This window comes from Coptis chinensis, chromosome 7, assembly GCF_015680905.1.
Source record: "Coptis chinensis isolate HL-2020 chromosome 7, ASM1568090v1, whole genome shotgun sequence".
NCBI lineage: Eukaryota > Viridiplantae > Streptophyta > Magnoliopsida > Ranunculales > Ranunculaceae > Coptis > Coptis chinensis.
Genome location: NC_141462.1, coordinates 96388988 through 96414147, shown reverse-complemented (window position 1 = coordinate 96414147; position 25160 = coordinate 96388988). Strand labels below are relative to the sequence as shown.

The 25160-nt window shown below is 37.5% G+C and overlaps 1 protein-coding gene and 4 pseudogenes across 3 annotated transcripts; 3 read left to right on the top strand and 2 right to left on the bottom strand.

Moving 5' to 3' along the window:
* Positions 1-71: 71 nt before the first annotated feature.
* On the bottom strand, positions 72-5201 carry LOC147490307 (Rhodanese/Cell cycle control phosphatase superfamily protein). Of its 2 annotated transcripts, none has more exons than XM_086571298.1 (5): positions 4514-5201; positions 4196-4447; positions 4023-4121; positions 3239-3532; positions 72-542 (listed from the first exon to the last, which is right to left on the bottom strand). In XM_086571298.1, exons 1-5 carry the CDS (start codon positions 4817-4819, stop codon positions 165-167), a joined length of 1329 nt encoding a protein of 442 aa, XP_086427424.1. In that variant the 5' UTR covers positions 4820-5201; the 3' UTR covers positions 72-164. The 2 variants fall into 2 exon arrangements, with proteins under 2 accessions (XP_086427424.1, XP_086427425.1); XM_086571299.1 differs by having other exon boundaries at positions 4208-4447; positions 4514-4955.
* Positions 5202-5969: 768 nt separating this feature from the next.
* LOC147490306 (ras-related protein Rab7 pseudogene) lies at positions 5970-6578 on the top strand (annotated as a pseudogene).
* Positions 6579-8226: 1648 nt separating this feature from the next.
* LOC147490305 (chlorophyll a-b binding protein, chloroplastic-like) lies at positions 8227-10610 on the top strand (annotated as a pseudogene). Its single transcript, XR_015202896.1, has 4 exons — positions 8227-8361; positions 8451-8588; positions 9376-9477; positions 9848-10610. The product of XR_015202896.1 is annotated as a chlorophyll a-b binding protein, chloroplastic-like (transcript).
* Positions 10611-14911: 4301 nt separating this feature from the next.
* LOC147490304 (importin subunit alpha-2 pseudogene) lies at positions 14912-15619 on the bottom strand (annotated as a pseudogene).
* Positions 15620-22022: 6403 nt separating this feature from the next.
* Positions 22023-24761, top strand: LOC147490303 (G-type lectin S-receptor-like serine/threonine-protein kinase At2g19130 pseudogene; annotated as a pseudogene).
* The last annotated feature ends 399 nt before the right edge of the window (positions 24762-25160 follow it).

The following is a 25160-nucleotide window of genomic DNA, read 5'->3' as shown; positions in this document are numbered from 1 at the left end:
TCATGACTCGTCTTTCTAATCCCAAGTATGTTTTATCCTCTAGAAGATGTAGCAACTAGTAGCAACCCAACTAAAAAGTAAAAACAACCGAACTTTAGATGGAATCGTTATTTGATGTTAAAGCGCATGAACATTATGAAATACATGTTATCCTCCAATATTCATCATATTGAGCTCGAAAGCTGGGATGCCTTCTTCACGTTATCATTTCTAGTTGTAGTCGGCCTGCGACCTTTACCAGGACCACCTATAACACCAAATTCTGCAAATTGCCTCTGTCGGGCTCTTGCCCTTTCTTTCTCTTCTTCAGATTTGGTAGAGAAACAATATGGGCAAGAGACTCCATCTTCCCACTCTGGGGATTCCATATCTTCATCACTCACTGGTTGTTTACACCCATAGCAGAGCTTGAATGTTCCCTGAACCAATCCGTGCTCAACAGAGACTCGTTTATCAAACACAAAGCACTCCCCCTCCCACAGGCTGTCTTTCTCTGGAACTTCCTCAAGATATTTCAAAATTCCACCTTTCAGATGATAAACCTGGCAACCACATGAATAGCATTAGCTGATTGATGCGCTATTGTGATCATTATGTCATGCTAAGACCATAGCAGTGTATATAAGTGCAATATTGTCAATTAAACAGTACCATAAATCATAAATGCAAGTAAAAGGGAATGTGGGCAATGAGAAGTATATGAAAAGAATGACTCGACACTCTTGTCTACCTGTTAAATCTGATGACACTTCTACATAAACAGAGCCATCCTAGTTCAATGGAGACACTATTCTACGACACAATTCTGCTGTGGCCTAAATATTAGAGAGATCATAATCAAGGCAGGTCAGAAAAGTAGGCCAATCTAGCGACTACTTGTTCAAACTTCTTGTACCAACATAGATACTGATACGATACGATACACTTCAAACATAGATACTGATACGATACACTTCAAACTTCTTGTACCAACATAGATACAGATACGATACACAGACGCGATCGTACATTTACTCTCTTGAATCTTAATACTTTATAAAGCGGCTTGGCCCTTCCAACAGTTATATGTCTCCATATCTGTTGCCCATCAACAGATTCACACAAATAACTCCTTTCGGGGGCAACAGATTCACACAAATAACTCCTTTCGGGTGGTTCCCACTACTTGCTTTTAGCACACAGTAAAAGACACAAATACACTATCATATCCTAAGTTTTAGAACCAACATGGTCGAAAATCTAAATTACTCAAGGCTATGGTACGTAACAAAAGAAAATGGAAAATGTAAATTCTCTATCCTTTTCAATTTTACATTTTCTTATTATTATAAGTTTATAATAATTTATTTAGGTTTTTCCTATCAACATTTTCTTCTACTACATTCCTTCTTCTAAATTACTGAAACTAAAAGTCTTATCATTGCATTTCACGCAAGAACAGAAAAGGAAGAAAAAAAGAAAAAAGGGTAAATGCTTGTCGAGCTTGCACGAAACTAGTATCTCTAAGGGCATCTCCAATGGAGGGTGTAAGTTTACACTTCCACGTAAGCTCCACATAGGAGCCACTGGGATTTTACAATATTCACTCCACACTATTAGATGATGTGAAAATCTACACTCCCGAGCGGGGCTCCAATGCAAGAAATTTCAAAATTTTGATTTTAAGAAAACGGACATTACTTTGAATGACACTTCACTGAGTTAAGAGTGCAAACGTCGTCTAAAATGTCGTCCCACCTAATATCAGTTAGGGATGTCACCAAGTTCATATTTCGTTGTTTGCACTTCTCTTATTCCTGGGTTTTTTCAGCACAATGTTCCCCTCTCTTCATAATCTGTCAGAACTATCTCCTCTCTTCTGATAGGTCGATTTCACATACATCTTTGAATTTGCCCTGTTCATCATCATAGACATTCAAGCACTTTACTTAAAAGAACTAGAACAATCTCCATGTCCAGATTTCTTTGAAAATATCTCTCCAACTTCAGCCATGAGATGGGATATCCAGCCTTGCACCCTCTAAAATTTGGAAAGTTCGAAGTTTCCAAACGTATTTATACAAGAAGATGAAAATTAAAATCCCACCTCAGATTTCTAAAGAGAAGAAAAAAAAAATAACAAGAAAATGAGAAATGGGTATGAGAGTACTTGTTATGTGGTTGGGATTGCAACAAAATTGGGTATGCAACACTGTTGGAGAGAGAAATAGAGAGATGGCCATTGAGAAAGGAGAAGTACAAAATTGGGTAGCAGGGACATGGATGGAGGAAGATAGAAAGGTCACAGATTGGAACGTCAGTTGAAGTGATTTCCTTATGTACTGAATATCCACACGTCAGTTCAACAAATGCCCGAAGCTTTTAGCAATTTGTATTGCATGTGAGAATTCCCCTCCTCTTTTAATAGTTAATAACTAATAGCTACGGTATTCACCTTCCATTGGATTGAGTTTTCTAACATTGGGGGTGTAAAATTCCCATCTAATACGGTTTACACTCTCCATTGGAGATGCTCTAAAAGACTTGCATAGGATTACAGTTGTAAGGACTCCAGACTTTGTGCAAGAGAAACTCATATTCAGAAAATAATAGAGCAACTATTTCATAAATAGCAATAGTTATTGTAAGCATGAAACAGGCAAATATATCAACAGGGTCTAGCAATGAACGGGGCACTAAGAGGTTAGGTCCCAGAGTTGGCTGGACAATGAAAAAGGTGAGCCTTTTACAGTTTAATGTTACCTCCTATTACCCAGACATCAATCTAAATGTACTCTCTTAAAAATCTGTAAGACCTTGCAGACTTTTATAGGACTAACTTAACGGACTCCACACTTTGCGCTGGATAAAATTGTCTTATTTCCGAAAATAATAGTAGTAAATTATTTATCAATAACTCAACATGAATGGGTTTTATGAATGAAGCAAGAAAATAAATCACCAGAATTAGCAATGAATGTGACCCGAGCAGAATAAGTCCCAGAGTTGGTTAGAGAAGGAAACGGCAGACGTTTTAGAGAAGAAAATAAGAAATGATCTGATCAGTATCTTCAAGCTAGAAGAGCTTATTTGAATAATTGGCATTACATTTACTTATCCTTGGTTTCCCCTTATTTTAAAAATATTAACAACACATTTGGCAGTCAAGGTCTTCAAGTTTAAGATTAAGTGAACATATCAAAGAACTTTCTAGTAACTATTTCACCAAGATATACAGCAGAGAGACATTCAGAATTACCTCTTTGAAGCCTTTGCTCAGGAGAAAACTTGAAGCTTTCTCACATCGAATACCACCAGTACAGTACATTGCAACCTTTGTTGGTTTGTGTCTTTCTTGAACATCTGGTTGTTCCGTGTTGCTTTCAACCTTACTTTCAACCACAGCCTTTGATTGTCCATTATCAGGTTTGGCGATTTGGAATTCATCATCCACCCAAGATGGAAACTCCCGGAAAGCTGTGGTACACGGATCAACTGCTCCTTTAAACTTTCCAATTCTTGTCTCATATTTGTTCCGCACATCAATCACCACCTAAAAAAAGTAATAGGAGAAAAGAATAGTATGCAAGACAATAAGCAACATTCAGCTATTTAACATAAGAAAGAGCCTTTAAGTAGGAGGTTGCAATTTAGATTAATTGTAAACGTCTGTACCCTTAATTTGGAACACAAGTAGAGAAACCTGGAACCATTATCTTGTTTCCCAACAAATCTATGAGTTCTGCTAAAAAGACATATTGACTTGTCTGTTCTCTGTCTATCACTTTATCCTATATGTAAAGCTTTCAAAACTTTGTGTCGGATACGTAACCGCGTTTTCGTGTCGGACAAATATTCAACACATGTTGTATGTATGTGGTGATATACCTTAATTTTTTATATTTCTCCGTGTCGGGTATGGACACACTCACACACCTATCCGTGTCAAAGTCATTTAGTTTCAAAACCCTATCCATTTTGAAGTCAAAATTAGACATAAGTCCATATCAAAACAAATTATATTGGTCAAAAGAATTACTCACCGTATCTGGATCACTAATCAAAGCATTCCAATCCCTTGGGCTGACATACTCTCCAACTCTTTCATTTGGTGATATTGTTGGCAATCCAAGTGATACAATCTACACAACAAACAGATATGGGCAAACGATAAAAACTGCTTCCAAGAAATCATTGACAGAAGAGAATTATATACCTCCTTTTTCACCTTGACCCGAACATGATCCCATCGGAAAGGTGCATCTTCCCCAGCTCCAAGAGGAGAAGTGGTACTATGTCCATTATGAATTGCTTCTTCCTCGGGACTCACGGGCGACTCAATCTGTCTGAGGCCATTTAGGCGATCATCAGCTTGAATGAATGAAAGTACCCTTTCAACTGACTCATGTGTCCCACATATACTACCATTGATGCCTTCTGGTGCAAGAATAATGCCGCCTGAAACACGCTGAACAGAACCAGCTTAGTGAGGGCAAACTAACATTACAAGATACAAACTTTAAAATCAACTTACCACTTGCTCGCAGAGCGCCTTCAATGGCTTGCGCAGATAGGCATGGTCAGGGAAATCAGCAAACTTGTAAAAAGACACAACCACAAGTGACTTCTGAACCAAATCAGGGGTGGTTGTTATTTCAATGGCATCTGAAATGGGTAATGAACAACTTTGACAAACTGAAACTGTAGACAAGGGTGGTTTCAAGTGTTCATGGAAGTTCTTGTTGAAGTTGGACACATGGCGACTGTTTTCGAGGGTGGTCCTTTTCATTGGGTATGAAAATTTAGGATTTGGGTTTGGAGTTGTGAAAGAGGAAAGCATTCTCGGTGATCACTCAAAGCCAGGTTATTGATGTTAAGGGGCTGTTTCTCATGTATGTATCACTGTATGACACCAGCAGCCCAAATGGCTATTTAAAAACTTTTGGGCCCCCATTTTCAGTTTTAGGTTATACTATGTGGTTTAGGCGTCAATGGAAAAAACAAGAGATTTGGAATGAGTTTTCAATTTGTAGGAGTTTGTTTTTTTGTATTTGGGTGGAGCAAGAGGAAGCCGATGAGAAAAATAGAAGATGAAAATTTGAATTTGGATGAAGGAAAAGGAAGAATATGAGAGAAAATATATAAATAAATAAATTAAATGCATTTGTGTTTACCCCCAAATTTTGAATCATCATAAGTCTCCATTTCCATCCCGCCCGTTCAGAAATTATTCATATTTGCTATGAGGGGTAAACACAAATGTATGTCACCAAACTCTAAAACAATAAGATTAGAATAGTGTTCATAAGGCCCAACAAAGACAACCCATCTCTCTTCATGTCTAAATTCATTAACCAATCTAGACCTCATAATTGAAGGAACAGCCATGCCCATAAACTTCTTGTAGCCTCTTTATAGTTGTTGTAGTACCTGAACCACAAAATATCAAGGCATCTTCTTGTCCTCCACCCAAGCATTTCTTTATCTCTATTAGTAAAATACACCATAATTAACCTGGCCTTTTAAAATAGACCAACCTTTTTTCTTCCACCTAATACCCCTGATTAAATAAAAAAAAATATTATTCAATGTCTAAAAAAGGACTATTTAGGTCATTTATTTTTTGATTTCTATTTATACCCTTCAATCACAAACACGAGGAGAGGAGTTTTATGTAAATTCGAGGGGTAAAAACCCAAATCCACGCCTATATTGATATGTATGCAGTGTTATCTTGCCATTAATACCCACTTAAATACCATTAATACCCACTTAACTACCATTAATCTCGAAGTTCTTCAACTTCCCCTCCTTTCTTACGGTTGGGTTTCTTCCGCAATCGAGATAGTGCATTTGATAATACCAAATATTCATTTTTAAGTTGTCGATTTCGTGTCGAAAGCACATACAATCTATTTCACCACTTCATTTTTTCCCATTCTTCTTTCGAAAAGAAATACACCACTCAAATCCATGGCATCTCGAAGACGATGCTTCTAAAGGTCATAATCCTTGGTGACAAATGGGGTTGGTAAAACATCTTTGATGAATCAATATGTGAATCGTAAGTTTAGTAATCGGTATAAAGCAACAATTGGAGCTGATTTCTTGACTAAGGAAGTTCAATTTGAAGATAGACTTTTCACTCTACGGATATGGGATCTGGCCGAGTAGCAGGAAAGGTTTCAAAGCCTTGGTGTGGCTTTTACCGTGAAATTTTCGTTGTGTTCTTGTATATGATGTGAATGTTATGAAGTCTTTTGAAAACCTTAACAATTGGGCGAGAAGAGTTCCTAATTCGAGGGCAAGTCCATCCGATCTGAAAACTTTCCATTTTGGTGGTGTTGGGGAACAAGGTAGATGTTGATGGAGGCAATAGCCGTGTGGTGTCGAGAGAAAAAGGCAAAAGCATGGTGTGCCTCTAAAGGGAATATCCCTTACTTTGAGACTTACGCAAAAGAAGGTTTTAATGTTGAGGTCTGCTTTTGAATGCATAGCAAAAATGCACTTAAGAACGAACCCGAAGAAGAATTGTACCTACGGAAACCATTGATGTTCATGGTGGAGGACGGCCAGAGATCGTCGGCCGTGAATGTTAAGTGTCGATCGAGTCGCTTAGCATTGGTCAAGGCGTCGAAAAGGGTTACATCATTGTATCCCCATTATTCTCCAATGTAACTCTTCACTCAAATTCAAGCCCGTCTGGCGTTCTTTCATAATGGAGCTGCCCACAATGAAATTTCGCTGCGAATCTTTGGAAAGGAATCACATTTTCTAGAGCGATGTGTATCAAGTGGGTAAGAAACTATTTCATTACCGACTTTGTTACCCGTGATAAACCGATATTTGATACACAAAACATTTCGATGATGTTAGATGTTACATTCTCGGGCAATCTTATTAAATAGCTTCATCCGTAGTTTAATATAATGTTTTTCGTTTCCAACTTGACATATTTTTCTTTACTTGAAATGGTTTTGTGCTCTCACTAACGCAGGAAATATTGCATCTTTGCTTTTTGAAACTAAGTCTTTGGAGGAGTATTCCAGAGGTAAAACCGTTGTTTAGCATTAAGATTGTGGATGAGCAAGTACTTCTTCCCGCTTCCCCGCTTTTAGTCTTTTGCTCATGCTTACCAATGTTGTGTAACAACCTTGATGTCCTTTTAAAACTTTTGTGTTGGAACTTTGAAGGAAACTCTTTAATTTAAAGATCCAAAACAATCCAACTTTTCAAATTGCACATTATTGAATGAGTTGTTAGTGGTCCAATACCAAAAACTTCATATCTTTGACCTTCAAGCTATGAAGAGTGTTTCGCCTTTTGCTGTGATTTTCTTATTTAGATGAATGGTACTTATTAAAAAAAAATAAAGCAACAATGGCGACTTATGAGCTTACTTCACTATCCTCCTGGCGATTATAGTGGCGGACTTCATGATATGGATGAATTTGTCAAATCGCAACTTATTCCGGCAAATGAGTACAATATTTTTCTTTAAATGCTTATATAGTAGTTGTGGAAGATGGAATCAGTTATTATGTAATTGAGTAAAGTGACAGGTCATGAAAAATGTTATGTTGCCTCAAGACTTTGATCATACTGATTCGTAGACAAATATTTCCATTACGAACCTTTTGAATGATGAAAACCTTCATTGATTTTAATATGTTACGGCTCGGAAAATGCCTAGCTATTTTTTTCGTGTTTCTACACTGCGTTATTTTTTGCTACCTTTGTTGGTTTACTATGTTACCGTCTATATTTAGATTTGCACTACGATTTCAGATTACTTGGAAAAATAACGAGTCATGGTTTTTTTTAGTATCCAATACTTTGTCCTAAGGCCGAACTAGACCAAGTAGTCGGTCAAGGCAATAAGGTTGAAGAAAGTGACATAAGGAAGTTACCATTTCTGCACGTTGTGGTGAAGGAAACATTGAGGTTGCATCCTCCTTAACCACTTTTACTACCCACGCCACTACTTAACAACAAATGTTGGTCGACGCTGCTAACTTGAACCGTTTACACCTTGGAAAAATGTCAGGCGAAGAGGGTGTACCAACCGAGATAACGCCGCTCGAGTTCTAAGCGAGCCAATGGATATAATGACAAAGATCGCAGCTGGTGTTGAAGAGATCATTGGCTCACGATGGGCTTGCTCGAGGGATCCATGAAGGGCACCATCAATTAACTCGATGGTACCAGCTAACAAAATTTTACGCATTACACATGTGAATCGTGGTTAAGGATATGCTTAGTGGAATTTTTTTTGTGCGCCAGATCATTTCTCCGCTCAACCACTTTCCGAACCGCATCAAAAGCCGCACGCTGTCCATTCCAACTTCCAGAGCAAAATCCTCTCGCAAGTCGAATTTTCAGGTCTTATCTCAATAACCCCCTATTAATTAACTAATTGTATTATTACTCTTTTATTATTGTTTTTTAAAGTGTTTTATTATATGGGTCAGGTCACCGGTTGAGTTGAGTTGTGCTGTGGAAACATTGTTACCATTTCACACTACTATTGCTACTGCTTCTGCATTGTTGACTTCTATGCTTACTGTTTCTCGCCCTGGTCTTGGTTGGCTTCCAGAAGCTACCTAAATGTAATGCTTTTCATAATCATTACTGTATCACAATTTAATTATGTGTAAATCATGTTAGTCGTACATAACATAATTAAATATACACCCCAAGTGCTCCACTTGCCCCCATTAGGAAATATACAAGGACTTCTAGCTACTCACCTGGTGTAGCGTAGCTGGAACCAATGTTGTTAAAGGTGGAAGCGAGGTAGGTAGAAATATTTAGTGAAAAATAGTTGTAGGTCGTTGTCAAAGGCGTTGCCAAGGTGACCCAAGGCGTTAGTTGAGAAGCCTAGCTAACACGTTGCACCCTTTGCTGATAACATAGGCTGGAACTAAGATTGTGATGTTATACTTGATCTTTCTCATAAGTAATGAGGATGTCAGTGTTAGCTATGCTTATACAGTAACTGAATATTTATTGTATAGCACTATAGCATTAAATATTGCATGTGAAAAGAAGTGAAGAACACTTACCTCTTGACCATGAGGAATGATCACTCACAAATAATTTTCTTAGTTAAATACATGGTAGTGTTGTGGATCCTTCTTTATTTCTCTCCTCAGTATTGTTTTTCCATACTTCTTTTCAATATGAAGTCTGCAATTTTGTTCCTGTAGTTTGACAAGGTATTTTGCTTGCAACACATGAAATTTTATTAGCTGGTGCTTTTTTAAAAGTAGCTATCAAGCATACCTTTATCATCATTTTTCATATAATGACAGTGATACCTTATTTCACATCACTAACGATAAACAGTTATTGAATCTGGCTACCAAAATTAATACATGCTTATTTTCTAAGTAGTTACGAATGGTGATGGTCCAAGAAGAAGGCAAGGTAAAGCTAGCAAAGGTCACTCGACTTCACCAGAAATAGATTAACAATAGAACTCCAATGGATGACCAGGTATGCTATTGTTTTCCAGGTTTTCTGTACCTTTACCAGTTAGATCTTTAAATTCGTCTTATTTATGGGCCTTTTCTTCCCATGTTTTCCATTAGGTTGTCAATTCCCCTCTCAATAACGTTTTAAACTGGTTTGTTTCCTTTCAGTTGTGTTCTTGACATTTGTTTTAGAGCATTATTATGATATGGATATGGATATGGGTATACATACAAATAAGAAGAAACATAAATCCCTTTCAACCAATGAGAAAAGATATTCAGATTTTTAGTCAAAATTTCCTGTACTGCCAACTCCTATAAATGCAAAACACTTGACAACAGCTACAAACACAACTTGAGTAACAAGCATACATATTTTTCTTCCTCCGCAGTTTTCCCTTCCTCCAGTACCATGGCTGCTTCATCGATGGCTCTAACTTCTCCCTTTCTAGCTGGAAAGGCAGTAAAGCATTCTCCATCAAAATCTGAGCTTCTAGGTGAAGGAAAGGTCACCATGAGAAGGACAGTGGGCAAGCAAACCCAATGGTATGGTCCCGATAGAGTCAAGTACTTGGGACCATTTTCTGGTGAGCCGCCATCTTATCTAACCGGTGAATTCCCCGCTGACTATGGTTGGGACACCGCTGGCCTCTCTGCTGACCACGAGACATTCTCCAAGCACCGTTAACTTGAGGTCATTCACTCAAGATGGGCAATGCTTGGTGCCCTTGGGATCGTCTTCCATGAACTTCTTTCACGCAATGGGGTCAAGTTCGGCGAAGCAGTCTGGTTCAAGGCTGGTGCACAACTTTTCAATGCAGGTGGATTGGACTACTTGGGTAACCCCAGTTTGGTTCATGCTCAAAGTATTCTAGCCATCTGGGCTACACAAGTTATAATGATGGGTGCTGTTGACGGCAACCGCATTGTTGGTGGACCACTTTCGGAGGTTGTCGACCCATTGTACCCTGGTGGCAGTTTAGACCCTCTAGGATTGTCTGATGATCCTGAGGCTTTTGCTGAATTGATGGTAAGAAGCTTAAGAACGGGAGATTAGCTATGTTCTCTGTGTTTGGATTTTTTGTTCAAGCAATTGTAACTGGGAAGGGACCTTTGGAGAACTTGGCTGACCACTTGGCTGACCGGATAGAATAGAACTTGACGACCACTGGTCGCTGACCGCACATGTTACCTAATAGAAAAAGGTTCCCCACAGGGCGACAAAAGTCTATTGGCGATTGTTTTTCCTTTTGTTCTTTTTACCCTTCACAATGCAATGCAACACATGTATATTGAAAATGAAAATGGTTACTATGAAGGCCCCAGAGGTGGTGATGACATGATAAGTTCCATTTCGTAACAAATCAATATTTATTTTGTTTCCTGATATAACAAATCAATAACTATTCTCTTTGTGGACCGAAATGATGTATTGTTAAACTATTTGTTTCAGTTGAACATTTGGAGAAAACCGAAAGCCATTGCTCAAAGCAACAAACTGTCTAGCACTGTAGCAGCATGATCATTTATTAGGTAATTCAGGTCCTTCAGCACCTCTAACAGTAACCTATCAATGTATCTATTCATATATTATATGTAGAGTTCAAGTATGTATAATGATAGGGTTTGTGTATTATTATCATATAATTATTGGACGCGGTTTTATTTTCTTCCTTCTGATGATATTGTCTCATCTATAACATCATTATTGTTGACATACCTACAATATATAGTTACAACTTACAACTTACAAATACACTGGATTGTTACTGTTGCATTGTTGCGATCTAACATCCTGTTGGCAATGTAGTGTTGTTACACCTGACTACCTGAGCCTAAAAGTTGAAAATAATAAATTCCCAAAGTGAGACCCGTAGTATTTGGTTATCCAGAATGCTACAGTATCAGAAATAATAACATCAAACATTGCTGAAGAGTTGGTTTCAAATCATTGGCCTATTGTAAGTAAAATATGTTGATGCCTATGAGAATAGTTGGGTGTTGTTGAATGGATGGCCTATTATTTATGTTGATTAGACCACTGGTTCCTTAGTATTCCATACGTCTCAATTTTCCATATGCTTAGTATGCAATTGAGTTATTCATCAATGTAAATAAGTGTTTTGGTCCTGTAACGCCTATCAAATTTATGTATGTGTTTGTACAAAAAAAAATTTAGCGCTTCATTTCAAATTTCCTTTTTGCTATGATATTTCCTTTACCCTTGCTACTTATACCGACAGTTTACATGCGTTCGCTATTTTTCTATGTTCATAGTGATGAGCGTTTGCTATAAATTCAAGCTATTGTACGTGTTATGTTTAATTTTTTTTTCCCTATTCGTCCTGTTATCTATCTACTCTATAGGGATTTTATCATCTATGTTCATGTGATGAACGCTGGTAGATATTGCCTCTTCTTCTTATTGTTTTCTAATTGTCTTGAACTGTCTATTACGGACAACTTATTCATTCACCATTATTCAATCCTTTTCGAATCGCGTTTGATTGTGTTTAATTTCTGATTTCAGTCACCAATTAGTTTGTATATAAGCAATCCAGTGTTATATTGTACATCGTCATTTTAGAGGATGGAAAAACACAGTCTAGCTTAGAAACATATATGCGCCCACCCCCCAATAAATTTCATAATGCACTGTGCTTTTGAATGTAATATTTATGTATTGGTCGTCAAACAAACTTTAAATAAGTCCCTATGCATGTTACACTAACCAATACTTACATCACTCAATTTCACATACTTTACTTACCTTCTTCATATATATATATTCCAACAAATTTGTTTGTCAACCATGTGCATAGCACGTGCATCTTGTATGATGAGATTATGAATAGGCGAGTAGTATCATGTTAGTTTGACAGAGATACGTATTTATTATAGTTTGTTTTTATACTGCTCATTGGAGATGACACTACTTGTGAGATGAGACAACCAAATTCTCATCTCATATAGTAGCTTTTGTAGATCATTTTTGGACCTTATCAATATTTAATTAGAGGTCTTCATATTATAATTATTTAATTATGACACTAATATTAACAAAAATACTTAATTAAGTTGCAGTATTGATTTGATGAGTGGACAAACGCCCTCCTAAAGACTGAACTATTGTCGCCAGGACCTCCTAAACAATCTCATTTTTGATAATAGCTTTGGTGAACAACATACTTGCCTCGACATCCAGTCCAATTCACGTTTACCAAGTTGGCATCTGATTAGAAATCCTTGCAATTTAAAACTAAATATCAAATGACAAACACAGTAATATACTTGTAAACATTTGATTGTGAATTACTATGCATAAAGAATTTTTTTTTTCAAAATGCAATAGTTTGTAACCTGATAAAGTTCTCTGACTTTACACTTCCATCTCTGCCATATTCATCGTAGTTCTGGTGCGCGAGCATATCAACTTTCCTGCCAATTTGATTTCCTTCCATGTAGGCCTTGACAAAGAAAGTAGGTTGAGATATTACTGGCGGGCAGTAATCTACTTCTTCATCCCTACAGTGAAAAATAAAGACCAATTAGTACATGAATCCTATCCTTTTGGCGAATTCAAAAACTAAAGAATCAATTAGCATCAACCATAAACCAATAAGGCTCTTAAACTTGCTAACTATACTCATTCAAAATCGTTCCTTATACAAATATCTGTGTTTCTTACTACCGTAAGTAGCATGGGTTGTAACTCCCCATGTGCGCTTGAGTAGGTACACCACATAACCTAACAAAATCACTTCTCATCTAGATACTTGTAAGACAGTAACAACCAGCACACAACTTGTTTAGCAAGTTCTTGGAAACTTAATGTTTAGCAGGCTCTTTAGAAACTTGACATTCATTTAAGCTTAAAAAAAAGAAAGGAAAATATAGAAAAAAGAAAAATCATGACAACATAGACGACCCCAGGAGAGAAACAGTGTACCTTTTCCCTTCACTCTTATAATTTACCATGTTGTTCTTGATATATCAAATAAAATTAGAAATAGGTAGAGAAATTCAATCTGAACAAAACAATGCAGAGTCGCCAAGTCAGAAGATTCTCGCCAAGCACTTCTGTTGGAATTAGTCATTGATCGAAAAGCAAAAAAGTTGATACAGATATGATACCCTTTTCTCACCAAAAGACATCATTGATCTCAATTGTCTAAACTAAAGTGGGTACTGATTTTTTTTTGGGTGGAAAGGTACTGAAAATAGATGACACACAAGCTCTATTCCCGAAAGATAAATAGTTATCCGTCTAATAACTTTGCGACACCTCATGTTTAATAGTAAATTAGAGGTTTTAAACTAAGGAGAAACTTGAACTTGAAAGTCTGCAAGGAGTAATGTGGTAATGTAAATGACTTAATTTAATAGAAAAGCAATCCCTTTCTCTTTCATACACACTCATACGGCCGGTTGCGTAATGAGCAATGCTAATGCTTTTGTTTACTTCAACAGATGGTGAATAGCAATTGTTGCACGTAAAATTTAGTATCTTCTCGGTGGATGTTAACAAAATGATGTAACTAATAATGTATGCCAAAAGACCTTATTTACTTCATTCCTTTAACATCCACCAATCTCATCGAGAAATCAATCCACTTTGAGTATTTTGTACCATCAGTTTCTACGCTTAATGAAAAGAAACAATGAAAACGATATCATCATTGCGTTGATGAGTAGCTTGCATGCACTTTGAATTTGAAGAGTTGGCTGCATGTTGAGATGAAGCTGAAAGGCTTACCCCAAGACTTATATCTATGCCGAATTGGTCATTGATTGAGATTATATTATCTCAAAGAAATATCACTGTTCGGCCTTGCCCAATCGCCTCGCCCTCAAGAGGGAAATCAAAAGGTAATAGAAGGAATCAACCCTTGCTACCTATTCCTCAAACAGGAAAAAAATAATTCATAATAGTGACTTTAGTATAAAGGGAGGCCATAAAGTTTATTTTTGACTTCTTTAATTCAGTAAAGCACCAAATATGCAGAAGCAGCATCGCAGCACCAGTTTCTCATCTTTAAATGCTACTGCTAAGTATGCTAAACAATCTAGATCGGTTCTGATAGAGCAAATATTTAAATATTATTATGTTTTATTAAGCTATTTTTAACTTTCAAAAATATTAGACAAATAGGGTGAATTTATTTAGTTCAAGACTTCAAGTTCTAGGCCGCAATTTTATCAAGTTATAGCCCCATTGTCGTGGACAGCTGCATGTAGAGATGGGACACCAATTCTAGACATGCTAAGAAACTTTAGAATTTATTTTTTAGTTTAAACTTATGAAAATGCCTTTGAATAAAATCAATATGCAAGCACGGAACTCTATGCAACTAAAATGAAGTAACTTATTATTCAAAATTAGGTCTCGAGTATAAAGCATGGTAGGAAACCGAACTTAATTGAAAATTACTTAATTGAATCAAATTCAAGATTACTCAAAGAATGTACTCCACAAGTCTAGGGCAAACTCCCCGCTTCAATAACAAACTTTGGATTTTATCATTTGTACCATCGGAAAGGTAAGATAATGCATACCGCATCAGTTAAGACTTCTTCATCATTTGAATGAATCAGACGCTCAAGCTATTTGGAAGTGCAGGTTTTGTCCGCCAAATTGTTTTCGAAAGGAACATAACATCGTTAGTAATCCCAACCTCTTAATAACCCCACAAATAAATAAAATGCAACTCATCACTAACCTGTTCAAATGGAGGTTGTGGTTTGCCTCTCAGAAATTGGATAAAGTCCATGTTGCATTTCTCAACAGAGAGAATTTGGCATGCTCATTCAATCGTGGCTAACAGAGGAATTAATGCCCCATGTCCAAGGATAAGGTCCCGACATTTGGGAGAATCACCAAAGAACATTACCAGTCGCCCCAACAACTACATTTGCCAAAACAAAATAGTGCACAAGATGCTAAGTTTCTACAAAATGCACAACCCTCGTTTTCGGTTATCAAACACACAACTGAATAGGAAACCCGCTCTCTCACATCATCACTTTCGGAGAACCAAGAAGTTGCACAAAGATGGGAACGCCCCATGATCAATTACAACCCCGTGTTCTCGACGTTCCGAAGCAATATTGGTAAGTGCCCAAGCTGCCTCAAACCGCTCAAACCCAAAAAACCAAAACAACATTATAATAAACACAAATACTACTCACTACTCAAACACCGTAAAAGTAGCATTTAACAAACCCGGTTATCTCGTCTTTCCAAATAAAGCGGGGCACTTATCGATTGAGTATGTTGGCGTTGAAGCATGTACCTAACCATGTTTCGTGGCTTCTCTATGACCCCAAGATTTTTACCGATTTCATCTTCTAGAAAACAATTTCATATAGCATTCAAATGTAGCCGACTTATGCATTCCGAACATCCTGTGTACCGGGAATCATATAAAGAAGAAATAAACTTAATATTCTTTCTTCAGAAGTACAATCTTTAAACCGGTTTAAAAAAGGAAATAACATAAGGAAAGGAAAGAGAAGGTGATAAACTTACCTAAACACCCAAATTCTCGATACCGCCAGTAAATAAGTTCGCGATAAATAGGAAGCATGGATCTTGGAGAATCCTTCGGTGGTCGCCAATAAAATCCTTTGCAAGGAGAAGGAACTCAGTGTTTGCACACTATTTAAGAAGAAAATCTCCTCGAACTTCAAAAAACAATATTAATACCGCATGTTTCCCAACGATATGGTATTCCAATGACATTTGCATGCAATGCCTTCGTGACTTCCGAAGATTGAAGTATTAACCGAATGTTTCTCCGCGGCAGGATCATATGCTATAGACATCCTACGCCGAAAGTAAAATCAAATGTCGTTAGTTTATAAGGAGTGGGAGTGAAAATAAAAGACGAAATAATGGAATTAATTTGAATAGGACATGTGGCTGAAATCCATTTAGGTAAATCAACAAAGATTGAATTCCTTTAAAATCTCATATCCTTGTCCACTAATTTGTGTTACCAACCGCCGCCCTTTTATGTGGGGAAGTCCTTTGTGATTAGTGGTAGATTAGGGGTGTCTTAGTCGATTAACGATTGAGCTATGAAACTTTAAAACGTGTCTTTGCCATGTGGTCGTGTCTTTGTTCAGTTGGCTCCTAGAAGACAAGTAATATTCTAATGCCAAGTGAACTTGCCATTCCAAAATTTTGACTGTTTCGGGAAAATTTGACGTTGCCCGTTTTCAAGCCAAAAAGGTTTTGGCAATGAAATCACCGATTGCAAATTGTAAAATCATACACTAAAAAATACACTAATATCGAAGTCAATGTGATCTTTCTCTAAGAAAACCGGGTTTAAAATGAAGTTGGGATTCCAATAGCACACACAAGGGAAAAAATCCGAGGGAGTCACCAGATTAAGGACGTTTCGTGTCTCCCCAATGTTTAATCAACTATAAAATGATTGTTAAACTGAATTTAATTAGGTGCCTGTTTGATATGCTCCTTAAAGAGCAAGGTAATGAAGCTTTAAGCCGAAAAGCCTAAAAACCGGTAAACTACCATCTTTGGTATTTCGGTTGGAATATTTCAGTGCGACCACCAAAATTAGAAATGTACCAAGTTAAATGGAACCATTAAGTGGTTTAACGATAGATGCGAGGATTTTCATAATGTATGGGGTAACAGTTGAATAGTGCAAACAATAATTGTTATAGTTGCAATTGAAAGGATAACTAACGGAGGAGAGCTTACATAGCGAATTTCTTAACTTACGCGCTGCGAGATACTGACTTTTACCGCAAGTAGGTGTAAATATCTTTGTAAGGATCAATGTTTCCTTGTTCAAGATCCGCCATGTCGAGAGCCTTATTGCATTCATCGATGCGTGTTCAAACTTCCAAGTCACGGTGGATATTGAGGAGTTTTAAACGTAGAATTAGATATCAAACTATGGGTCCACCAAGACTCAAAGGTGCCCACATAGTCATTGTAATCATCAATAACAAAGATTCCCCACCGGAAAGCAAAATCCAAACCATCACTCCCATAAACCTTTAGGTACCTAAACTACTAACGACATCAAGGTCTATATTCTTACCATGAACCCTTTGAAATTAAGAATAGGATTATGAATTCCCTTGTTTCTCAGATACAAGTTGAGACATTTTGAGGAACATAATGACCTTCAACATATACAAACAATAAGAAACTTTTATCATAAGAAACACATTACAAACACATTGTGCGAAATAACGATAAAAGAAATATAGGCAAGTAGACTGCATAACTTTCTCCAAGAATATAGAAATCTCTATGCTTGTACTTTGGGAACCTTTCCAACCAATTCACAAGGAATATATATGCATCTTCAGCTACAAATTCCAAACACCCCACGTTAAAATTACATAACCGCTTTCCTATTAATATAAGCCCGGGCCAACTTACGGTCCTTCTTTAGTTTACGTTCGATCTAACCGAATTGGAAGCATAAAGCAAATAAAAGTAACCATTTTTGAAAAAAGACAAAAGGCCGAGAGAGAAGAGACGTGCACTCATTTCGACAAAAGCGAGAACCCATTGTTCGAAATGTGGCCAAGCACGCCTCTTTTTTTTTTTGCTCATGAAGTTTCCATGTGATCGAAATTGAGTGTTTGATGAAAGCAGCAGAGATGAAAATCTATCTTCTTGGCATCCCACACGATCAAGGGTGTAAACAAATGCTTGTTGAAGAGCCTCCAAATACCTTTTCAACAAAGAAGACAATACCTTAAAGAGCCGACCAACACGGTAAAAACACATGCGACTCTAAAGTTCGTAAGCAATTGACGGCAATCAAGAATATAGGCCTACCTGAATTGTCTTGACCGTGAGGCTTTTGATGAGCTCCTTCCTCGGCGACCACGCTTAGAAACCACCACGCATAACAAGTTGAAATTGGAAGTTGAAAGAACCGGAAGTTGAAATTGGAAGTTGAAAGAATGAAGTCCTTCTTTAGTTCTCGCTCGATCTAACCAAGATTGGAAAGAGTTCATGAAGAAAGGAGGGGAAGTTGAAAGAACTCAGTATTAATTGGAAGTTAAGTGGGTATTAATGGTATTTAAGTGGGTATTAATGGCAAGGCAACACCGCGTACATGTCAATATAGGCGTGGATTTGGTTTTTGCCCTGAATTGACATAAAACTCCTTTGTCTGTGTGTTGTAATTGAAGGGTATAAATAGAAATAAAAAATTAAATGATGAAATAGTCCTTTTTAAAGACATTGAATAATATTTTTTTGTATTTAATCAGGGGTATTAGGTGGTAGAAAAAAGGCTGGTCTAATTTAAAAAGTCAGGTTAATTATGGTGTATACCAAAGGTTGCCAACCTAGGTTGCTTGGGCCTTGGGTGAGTGCCTGAGTGGGTGTTGCCAACCTAGGTTGCTTGGAACTCTTGCATGCTTATACACTGTTCCGTGATTATCAATACCTTAGCACCCATAAAAAGCCTCGACCTCTGTGGACAACTTATGCTCGTAAGTCATTCTTGCAACATAAAAAGACGTAAAGCTAAAACCTATAAGCCATATCTAATTGGTTTAGCAATTAAACTATATAGTCATATGTCAAGTTGAAATTTCTCTATAAGAGTTTTAAGACAAGACGCCCTTTATGGGCTAAAACTTCGGATCGTGGAGAGTAACAAAAAGTACAAAACAACTCAGATCTCCATTGCTGTTTAAAATCTACTTAGGTGCTTACAATTTTGATGACATAAAACAGAAATGACATGAAACAAATAAACCCCTTACTGCTTTTTCTACAATATTTAATAACATTTAGACAGTCTCCCAACAATGACTTGACTGATATAATGTTGAGAGCTATATAGAGTGCAGCTTCAAGATCCTGAATTTCATCTTCAGTTGCAGTGGCGGAGCCAGGAATTTGAGTGAGGGTGAGCCACCCAAACAACCAAACATACAAAAAAATAATTAATAATAACTAATTTCTTTTAACTAATAATTCAAACTTAACCCAACCACAAAATAACTATATTTCGAATATCAAATATCTTATAAAATAATACAATAGGAACATTGGATCAAGAGTCTCTAAAATGTAATGTCTAGAGAAGAGGGCAAGAGCCGGTAGAAAACAGTAGACAACTAGACAACGAGGAATATTGAAGTGAGCGGGTAAATGCCAACGCTAAGGTATACGACCCTTTGCTTTAAAACTTGAGGCGTGGACTGGCAAAGAGTATTGTTGCGAAAAAGATCTCAATAGAGCATTTTAACATTTTAAAACCCACCCGAACAAATATATAATGAAAACGCTAGTAGAACAAGATCATTGCAAATTCCTTCTTGAACACCTATAGAAGCAGCCTACCAAACGTCCCATTAACCAAGATCACATACGGAGTTTACCAATTTCACTAACGAAAGTAACGAGTCTATTTCCACAATCTTTGACCAAAAGTCATCATATCCACATACCACATAAGGACCTATTTACAGTCATTATTTTTCAACACCCTAGCATGGGTTGGAACATCTTCAATCTTCATAAGGAACACCAATATGTTGGGATCTTGCATCTGGCATAAAAACTCGTCCCTAAGTCCCTAACACAACCTCTATTGACTAAAAAAAGTAAACTCCGCCATTTAATTAAATACACCTCAGGTCTCAGTCGGCAGTCACAATAATGACAACCATAATTAACACTAGAACACATTGACTCCCCTAAAAAACTCCTAAATACAACAAAAAATAGACCTAAAATAGACAACATACAAATTGCCCTTACAGTTGCAAACCTAAGTATTTAGTAAATTCATGACAAGAAATTAAGTAAGAGTTGCCATTAAATAATATGGTATAGGAATCAGTACAAAAAGATCAAAAAGAAAACAAGAAACTAAATAATGTGAGTCTTACCTAGTTACTCCACAAGAAGTCAAGAAGAGTAGAAACTTTTTAGTAGAATAATTGAGAATGGAGTTAAGGAGGAGAAGTGGAGTGCTTGAGGGATTTATTTTGTTGTTTGGGTTTGTTTTTTTCCCTTTTTTTTTTTTTTTTTTTTTTTTTTTTTTTTTTTGGTTCGACTGATAGTATATTTTTTTTTCCGGAAAATTGAGGGTGAGCCAGGGCGTACCCTGGGCCCCCCCTGGCAATCAGTTGGTACTTGGTAGAATGGCATAGTACTAAAAGGAGGCATTGGATATTTGGTGGAACATGAAATTCCAAATTTTGTTCTGCATTATGCCTAATATTATTTCCATTTCTGACTATTTAGTCTTTCCTAACTACTTTTAACTGTCAGGAATCAGGGTACTTACAGAGATCTTATTACAGTAAGACAGGGACACAATAACCTTTCTTATCGTTAACAAAGCCATGCGCAAAGGAGGAAAAGACTAGAATGGACTGGACGTCAAGTCGTCAATATTGAATAGTCCACAACTCCATCATTTCACGAGTGATTCTCGAACATTTAGAAGCGCGTGGGGACCAAATTGAACACTTCTAGTAGAGAAACTTTCTACCCCATGGACAAAGAAAAGATGGTCCTTAACATTAAGGGTCTGTTTGTTAAATTTTAACTAATGGAAAGGAAAGGAAATAAGTGGTCCACTATGGAAAGGAAAGGAAAGGAATGGAATGGAATGGAAACAGTTTTAAAACTGTGGAAAGGAAAGTAAATTGTGTCTGTTTTTTTTGTTTCCTTTCCTTTCCCTAAAATTTTTAGGTCTGGACCATGGACACAAAATCATTTCCATTTCCTTAGTTTTGTTTCGCATCGAAAGCGCCTTTTCCTTTCCATGGGCAAACAAACAACAAAAAAACTATGGAAAAGGTGGACCACACCTATTTTCCTTTCCTTTCCTTAGCATTTCCTTCAAAACAAACAGACCCTAAATCAAACAACCTAGGATTGAATGGAGAGTGAGCTCATTGCAACATCATACAGTTGTCAGCATTCACAAATTCGATTAAATACAGTAGAAAGAAAGCATTAGGAATTGTAGCTGTATTGTAGTGTGCTTTATTTCTCATTAATAACAATAGAAAGAATGCATTAAGATTTGTAGCTGTATTGTAGTGTGCTTTATTTCTCATTAATAACACACCGAACTTGGGACCTATTTAATTTGAATTTCACGTACAATAGGACCGTGATATGATCATATAATAAGATGATAATGACGCTGGGGCTTGTTTCTATAGTCCGAGTCACAACTTGGTAAGTGTCTATACCATCCTCATTTTACAAAATAGTTTTGCGACGTTTGCTTGTATTAATTATCACTGTACGTGGTATACTAATCATTATAACACTGACATAGATGGTTGCGTTGAATCAATTGATCAGATATAATATTGGAAGGAACAAAGGTGTCTTTCAGTCTTACATTAGATTGTGCTGTGTGGTTTAATAATAACAAATAATAATAATGCAAGAACAAGTGTTGCTGACTATAATTGAATATTCTTGTAATTCATGATTTACTACCAATTCTTCCTATTAAAAGATTTAATAAGATGCTTCCACACATGGTTTAATAGTCGAGCATGTCGTATGGTGCGCAGATAATATTGGGCCTTTGGATCAGTACTTTACCATTAAATACACACGCATTTTTTGGTATGAATGGCCAAGATCTAATGGCGCACCATACCTTAATAGTCACCATGAAAAGTAGGATTGACTTTTCAATACGGAGAAAGATCTGCAGCTGAAAGTTAAAGGACTTTGTCTGGCTAATAATAATAAGACTAGTGCTTGAAAAAGTCTACATATTTCTGCCTCAGGAACCTCTCTGTGGTAGTTTCTGCTGAGATGAGATCAAGAAACCAAACATGGATGCTTCTATCCTTTCTGTTATTGTTCTTAGCACCAAAAACTCATTTCTGTACTGCTGCTGATACCATCTCTGCAGGTCAATCTCTCATTCCAAACCAAACTTTGATCTCTAAGGATGAGAACTTTGAACTTGGTTTCTTCCAACCAGGTACTTCTCCTAACTCCTACATAGGAATATGGTATAAGAAAGTTTCTGTTGAATACAAGACTGTTGTTTGGGTTGCCAATAGAGATACTCCTCTTACTGACCTTGCTTCTTTTGAGTTAAAACTCTCAGAAGATGGTAATTTAGTTCTGTTAAACCAGTTGAAAGTTGCAGTTTGGTCGACAAATATTACTTCAAGTGCCATGAATTCATCTGAAGTAGTACTTGGGGGTGATGGAAATCTTGTTTTGAGAAATAGGGTAAAACCATCTGATGTGTTTTGGCAGAGTTTTGATCACCCTACAGATACATGGTTGCCTGGTGGAAAGATTAGATATGATAATAGAACGAAGAAAGCGCAGTTACTGACTTCTTGGAAAAATATAAATGATCCTGGGACAGGGTTATATTCTTTAGAGTTGGACCCAACTGGGGATCAGTATGTTATATCGCGGAATCGGACTCAAAGGTATTGGACTAGTGGACCATGGAATGGACGGATTTTCAGTGGAGTTCCAGAGGTGAGATCGAATTATATTTACAATATCAGGTATACGAAAAATGAGAATGAGAGCTACTTCACGTATAGTCTTTATAATGCTTCTATTGTTTCTAGATTTGTGATGGATGTGTCAGGGCAACTCAAGCAATCTTCATGGGCTGCATATACAAAAAATTGGTTTTTGTTTTGGTCTCAACCAAGACAACAGTGTGATGTCTATGACTTTTGTGGTGCTTTCGGTATGTGCGATCAGAACTTACCCTCTTGTACGTGTTTGGATGGTTTCAAACCACGCACACCAAAAGAATGGAATATTACAGATTATTCTGGTGGATGTGTGAGGCAAACATCTTTGCAATGCAATACTGATGAATATTCACTGCTGCAAAATGTGAAATTTCCTGCAAATCAGTCTTCCAATCAACAATCTTTGGCAGTTCCAAGTGCTTCAGGTGCTGATGAGTGCAAATCGGCTTGCTTGAACAACTGTTCTTGCAGTGCTTATGCTTACAGTAGGGGGTGTTCAGTTTGGAATGGAGATTTGTTAAGTCCACAGAAAGCCCCAGATGGCGATGCTAGTGGAATAGATCTCTATCTCAGACTTGCTGCATCTGATATCCCGCGTACTGGCGCTAAGCACAAGGGAACACCTACTCCAGCTATAGTGGGTGCCGCTGCAGGGATTGTGGCTTTGCTAGGCCTTGTTTTCTTATTTGTTTGGAGATGGCAGACAAGACAATCAGTTGGAACGTCAAAGACAGTTGAGGGCTTCTTGATGGCATTCACCTACAGAGACTTGCAAAATGCGACGAAGAATTTCTCCGAAAAGTTAGGTCGTGGAGGTTTTGGTTCAGTCTTCAAAGGGACTTTACCTGATTCAACTGTCATTGCTGCCAAGAAACTTGGAGCCCTAGGTCAAGGAGAAAAGCAATTCCGCAGTGAAGTGAGCACCATTGGGATCATACAACATATTAATCTCATCAGATTACATGGGTTTTGTTCTGAAGGAGATAAAAGGTTGCTGGTCTATGATTACATGCCTAATGGCTCTTTAGATCATCACATGTTTAATCAACAGGCTTCTAAGATGTTAAACTGGAAGGTAAGGTACCAAATTGCACTTGGAACAGCTAGAGGTTTAACTTATCTCCATGAGAAGTGCAGAGACTGCATTATACACTGTGACATCAAGCCGGAGAACATACTTTTGGATGCTGATTTTTGTCCCAAGGTGGCCGACTTTGGTTTGGCAAAGCTTATTGGTCGCGAATTCAGCAGGGTCCTGACAACCATGAGGGGAACTAGGGGCTATCTTGCGCCAGAATGGATTTGGGGTGCAGCTATTACTGCCAAAGCTGATGTCTATAGCTACGCATGATGCTTTTGAGATTATCTCAGGAGAAGAAACTTAGAGCTTTCAGATGATGAGAAGGTGAAGTTCTTCCCAACTTGGGCTGCACGCAAAATAAGCGAAGATGAAGAAGTCCTTACACTATTAGACTACAGGTTAGAGGGCACTGCCGATGTTGAAGAGCTAACTAGAGCTTGTCGAGTTGCTTGTTGGTGTATCCAAGATGATGAATCTGATAGACCATCAATGGGGCAGGTGGTTCAGATCCTTGAGGGGGTCATGGAGGTGAATCCTCCTCCCATCCCCAGAGCACTCCAACTTCTTACGGAGAACGAAGAGAGCATACATTTCAAGAATTCTGAACCAGTTCACTTTGCATGAAGTAGCAGTGCATTCCATAGGTTTTACAATTTTACTAAGAAAAATTGTAGGTACTATGATTTTCATTTGCTTCATATAATTTTACGTTAAAGGCATGCTGTCTTGGTTGTGAATTACTCAATATGATAATATGGGTTGAATCACTGAGGCAAAAAGAACCACTTCTTAACCGATGTGGAACTAAACCCAATCCAGGGTGTCACTGTCGATACTGTCCCCACTTACGTCACCCAAAGGCCCAGGTCCAAAGCCTACCCAACCATGGGTGTGGGGATTTAACTCGAAAGGCCTCAACATTAGTAAGTGGCAGTCGATCCAATATAACCAGGATCATAGACGACCTCTTAACCGATGTGGGACTAAACCCAATCCAGGGTGTCACACAAACAAACCAAACTACATCATACAAAAGATTTAAAGGTAAAGTGCGCTACAAATTGCACCGCAAACCTTTTCTGAATAGCAAACCCTTCCCTCCTAAACACATATTCATC